This window comes from Microtus oregoni, unplaced genomic scaffold (genome assembly GCF_018167655.1).
Source record: "Microtus oregoni isolate MIOR12 unplaced genomic scaffold, Mior012 000112F_006, whole genome shotgun sequence".
Lineage (NCBI taxonomy): Eukaryota > Metazoa > Chordata > Mammalia > Rodentia > Cricetidae > Microtus > Microtus oregoni.
Genome location: NW_024544736.1, coordinates 7,256 through 12,718, shown reverse-complemented (window position 1 = coordinate 12,718; position 5,463 = coordinate 7,256). Strand labels below are relative to the sequence as shown.

Here is a 5,463-nt window from a genome sequence, read left to right as displayed (position 1 = left end):
TTTGAGGCCAGCCTGGTCTACAGAGCAAGTTCCAGAACGGCCAGGGCTACATAGTGAGACCATCTAAACAATAACAAAACAAAAAATGAGGCTAGGAGGGTGGTGCACGTATTTAACTCGAGCATTCAGAAGGCAGAGGCAGAGGCAGGTGGATTTCTGTGAGTTCAAGGCCAGCCTGGTTTACAGAGTGAGTTCTAGCCCACCCACATAGTGAGACCTTGTCTCAAGAAACAAAGACAAAAAGAAAAAAGGGGATGGGGCTGGAGAGATGCCTCAGCAGTTCAGAGGACCTGGCTTCAATTTCCAGCAGCCATGTGGTGGCTCACAACTGTTTAACTCCGGTTCCAGGAAATACCCTCTTCTGGCCTGCATGGGCACTGCACACATTTTGCATAGACATACATATAGACAAGACCCTCATACACATAAAATAAATATATAATTTTTAAAAGTATGCTGGATACTGGAGAAATGGCTCAGTGGCTAAGAGATCAAATCACTCTTGAAGAGAGTCCCCAAGTACAATTTCCAGCACCCAATTGGATGACTCACCTGTAACACTAGCTCCTCTGGCATCCATGAGTACCTACTGGCACACACATACACATAATTAAGAACAACAAAATAACTTAAAGTATGCCAAGTAGAGATTATTTATCTAGCTTGGGGCCCTTTCAGCAGCCAAATATGGTCGATGGCGAGGCAGAAGCCAGCTGTAGCATTGGCCTAAAGGCTGTCAAGTATGTGGAGCCTTATAGACAGAAGATGAGAGTGTAGCCCTACATCCCCCTGGCTTCAAGCTGTTCAAAGCAGTAAGAGTCAGCTCCACTTAGTTCCTCAGAAGTGGGAGACATATGGAGTCCCATGGCATATTCTAGGATGAGGCAAAAAGGCTCATGGAGAATGACTGTGCATTGTGGAAGGATAACTCAAATAGTGTCTCTCATCAAGCCATTAATTTACCTCTGATCTTTTGAGAAAATGATACAAGCAATGGAATCTTTTCATTCTGTATTGGACCTTGGTAAAATTTTTCTTAACTATCCCCTTAGCAGCTGATTCCTGAGATCATTGGCACTTGCTTAGAATGGTAAGTATTGGGCCTTTAATAATCCTGACTACCCTTTGTAAAATGGTGTAGGGAAAGTGATACATAACTCAGTAGATAAAGACTCCTATCACGCCGGGCGGTGGTGGCGCACACCTTTAATCCTAGCACTCGGGAGGTAGAGGCAGGCAGATCTCTGGGAGTTTGAGGCCAGCCTGGTCTACAAGAGCTAGTTCCAGCAGAGGCACCAAAGCTACAGAGAAACCCTGTCTCGAAAAAAACAAAAAAAAAAGACTCCTATCACCAAGCCTGATGACCTGAGTTCTAGCCCTGTAAACTACATGGCAGAAAGAGGAAATCAATTTTTGCAAGTTGTCTTCTGAAGCATGCACACACACACAAAAATGTAATTTCATTACATAGATTATATAATACTAACCTCTGAGTGTTTTACAGATTTAGAAACACATATGAAAAGCATGGGAGCAACACCCAAAGAAGTAAGTATGGGAAATCATATGGGGTTATAAGGGCCAGGACACCTATAAAAATTTTAGAAGCTTTACGATGCAGATGATACCTACCATGATGAATGATAAAAATCCTACAAAAGCCTATGCCTGCAAATTTTAGTCAAAATAATGCTTAGAGTTTGAGTGAGCCAGACATGGTACACACTTATAATCCTAGTGTTTAGGAGGTCGAAGGATTGGGAGATCAAGGTCATTCTTGGCTATTATATGAGTTCGATCTCAGCCTGGGCTATATGAGATCCTATCTCAAAAAAAGCAAACAAGAGTTTGAATGAAGGTACAATGTATGGGTGAAAAAAGATGTTTCCATAATCTGTAAATTGCTAAACAAAAATCTCAGTGCCAGAGATGGTTATTTCCTTAGATGCTATTAAGGGAGAAGGAGGAAGAGGAAAGGGGGCGAGAGGGAGAGGAAAAGGGAGAAGCAAGCAGAAACATGCAAATATTCTTGAGTATTTGGTGCTGGGATGGAACCTACAGCATACTCAGCAAGTATTTTAACCTTGAGCTACAACCCTAGTCTACATGTATGTCAAGTTGGAGACCATCCATAATTAGATTAGAAGGGAAAAGAGAAGCATTCAGCCAACACACAAGATGAAAGCAGAGAAGCCACAAACCCCAGAGAGAAGCAGAGAAAGCCGGGGGGAGCCAAATACCCACACCCAGCAATGGAAAACCTCTGCTGTGGCCCACCAGTTATTTCAGCACATATTCAAATGTAGAAAGATTATAGTGTGCTAGTTTTTTTTGTAGAAATAGTTATTGTCAATTTTTTCCTAAATGCTGGATCTCCATCTAGAACCTTCAACTACCCTCTAAGATAGTTCTAAACCTGTGGATCACAACCCCTTTGACAAACTTCTATCTCCAAAAATATTTACATTACGATTTGTAACAGTAGCAAAATTACAGTTATGAAGTAGCAACAAAAGCAATCTTATGGTGGGGGGGGGAGTCACCACAATGAGGAACTGTATTAAAAGGTTGGCAGAATATGGAAGATTGAGAACCACTGCTATAAGCAGCCCAGGTTACTACGCTGAAGACTGAAGTGCCAGACATGTTTGTTTTTTCAGAAACATTGGCTGTACAGACCAGATGTGCTTCAGATGACTCTAGCACTAGCTACTACCTAACAGCAGCCACCTGGGATCCTAGAGGAGCCAAATCCCCTAACTGTGCAGCCCATGGAGCCATGGAATAGAGTACTAAGCCACCAAACTTTAGTGTTGCATAGCTCTAGACAAACAAGAAAGGCAGCAGTGGCCCTAGTAAGGCTTGTCACACTTTCATAAATTTCTTCCATAACAAAAGCAACAATAACCAATCATTCTTTCAATCCCTTTAATAAGGTACTCTGAGAAACCAGAAGGATAACAGGCAGGGAAGACAAAGTAGCGCTTTTTAAGCCCACTCAGTAATTCATCAGTCTTCTTCTGGTAACTGGATCTTGCTGGGATCAAAACAGTTGGATTCCATGATGGGGAGACCGTTGGTTTCTCGGTATTTTACAAGTCTCTCAGCTTCCCGGCGGGCCCACTCTTGCATCCTAGAAGCAGCAACAGGCATGATCTATGTGAGAGAGCCTCACTAGACACCAGTTCCCCTCCTTAGCACTCCATACCCCACCAATCAATGCAGGGCAAAGATTCTGGCCAGAGACTCCTTCAACCTTTACCCTTGCTCCTGCTTCTACTCACTCTGCTCTCTTGGAAAACCCCATACCTGTAGTCAGGCAGATATGCCACAAAAGTGGTACCAAAGACCAGGACGATGGAAAAACCAAAGAAGAAGACAGCTCGCATGTTCCAGACGTCCACCACAGGGTCCTGGTCATAGCCGTGAAAGTCTGGGTTCTAAGGAGAGGTAAAGATCAATAAGGGTTTCCTCCCGCATAATAAAAATATATGCTGGCCCTGCATGGTCTGGTCTCTAATCTGCCCTCAAACCAACTTCTTATTCCTCACTAAAATCTTTCCTATTCTTAGCTTGTGAAGTTCCTTCCCAACAAAGGGCTTTGGTATTTGCTCTTCCCCCCTCTACCTAGAAAGTGCTTCCTCTAAATCTAATCAGAGCTGGATCCATGCCCCTCCCCTCATCCAAGGTTTTAACTTTATTTCCAAAGGAGTAATTGGCTTCACCTACTTGTTTGGGAAACATTACCTAATCACCCTGTCTGTTAAGTTGTACCCTTGGGAAGTGCTATTTATAAAGGTTTAAAAATGGCTGAATGTTGGTAATTTCCTATGGGTCCACTTACCCTATAGCACTCTATATATTTAAGCCCCTCAACCAGAGGTTAGTGTTGATGAAATACTTATACACCAGGCCTTTTCAAATACACAAACCTCACATATCCTAGTAAGGTGCAAATGGTAATAATAAACATCTTCTAATTCTGAGTACTTCTGAAGTGGCCGGAGCTGTTGAACCATTCTGACTCATTTAATCATATGAAGCAGTTCCATTTCAGGTGTCCTATTACTTTTCTCACTCTACAAAGAAACTAAGGCAGCAAAAGACTATAAACTACCTGCCCAAGGTCATACAAGTGAATAAATTTCAACCCACGGTGTCTGACTCCAGGGTCTCTGTTATTCATAAAGCACGGGAATTCAAATAGTCCTAAATTCAAAAATCAGCTCCACTTCCTACTTAAGTTATGTGATCTTGAGCAAGCAACTTAATTGTTTCGGTATCCTCATCTGCATAATGGTAACAGTAGTAGCGTCTACCTCAAAATCATGCTGTTTTTGAACATAGATATAAAGTGTTTACACAGGAACCGAGCACATGCCATCCCAGAATTTAGGATTATCCTGATTTTTAATGCGCTTTGGGCACTGCCCACTTTAAGTGTGATTTCTGTCTACAAGCAAAGCAAATCCTCCTTTGAGTCGTAGACCGAAGATAACAAAACAAAAAAGGGGAAAACAAGTCAAAACTATGAATCTTTAAAGATCTTGTTTCCGGAGCAAGCCTCGAGCTGGAGAACGATCTCTTCGACAGCGGTCTGCTTGGTCCCGGATTGGCCCCTGCGGCAACCCGTTTCCCACTCCCTCTCACCTTCGCGTAGAGGTTTTCGTCCTCGGGTTCTGGGTCCTCCTGCCAGAGTGTGGTCGGTTCTTGTGACCGCTTTCTCTCCACAGCAGACGGGGAGATTACAGCCCTGGAGGACTCCCAGCGAACGCGGGCAGCCGGGAGCTCTCGTATAGCCGCTGCTGCCAAAAGCCGGCGAGCGTATAAACTTAACAGCCTGGCCGCCATGACAGCTTGTGAGGCTGAGTCGGGGATGGGGGGGGGGGGGGGGGAGACACGGAAATGCGAAGTGCGCAGCTGCGCGGTTGATCCCAGCGCGATTTTTGTCGCTCCGCCCTCACCTCGCTAAATAGATCCTTGTTCTAAGTTTGTTTTCAAGCGTGGCAAGGTGAGGACTCTGTTTTGCTTCCCACGTCGTGTTGTCATCAAATCAACTTTATCCTTTCTGTCACGCTGGGAGAAATTTAGTCTTGAAAGGTCTGTTTATTTTCTTCATAAGAAGAAAGTAGTGACATTTAGAAGGCCTTGTGGGGAAAGAGGTGGGCTTTTGCTTGTCTTTCAACTTCATGGCAAAGCAAGCTCTAAAAAGCGGGCCTCATAGTGGTAGCCAATAGCTACTCTTTTTCTGGACTCCCGGGGTGTTCTCACGGAATGGGGAGGTAGCATATGCTTGCCAATCAGAGAAGGCCAGGACCAGCCCATGGCGGACAGCAACCAATCGTCAAAGCCAGCCAGAGCGCGCTCCCTCAGTAGGTGGATGGAGGTCGGAGCGCAGGCTCCCGTCTCCTCATCGCCATTTTGTGTCAGTGACTGCAGCCGGCTGGAAGAAGGCGGCACTGA

At 44.5% G+C, this 5,463-nt stretch overlaps 1 protein-coding gene across 1 annotated transcript; it reads right to left on the bottom strand.

Moving 5' to 3' along the window:
• Window positions 1-2,914: 2,914 nt before the first annotated feature.
• On the bottom strand, window positions 2,915-4,889 carry LOC121443711 (NADH dehydrogenase [ubiquinone] 1 beta subcomplex subunit 11, mitochondrial). The gene is made up of 3 exons (XM_041645516.1): window positions 4,651-4,889; window positions 3,310-3,440; window positions 2,915-3,133 (listed from the first exon to the last, which is right to left on the bottom strand). The coding sequence occupies exons 1-3, from the start codon at window positions 4,849-4,851 to the stop codon at window positions 3,010-3,012; spliced, it is 456 nt and encodes a 151-aa protein (XP_041501450.1). The 5' UTR covers window positions 4,852-4,889; the 3' UTR covers window positions 2,915-3,009.
• Between the last annotated feature and the right edge of the window lie 574 nt (window positions 4,890-5,463).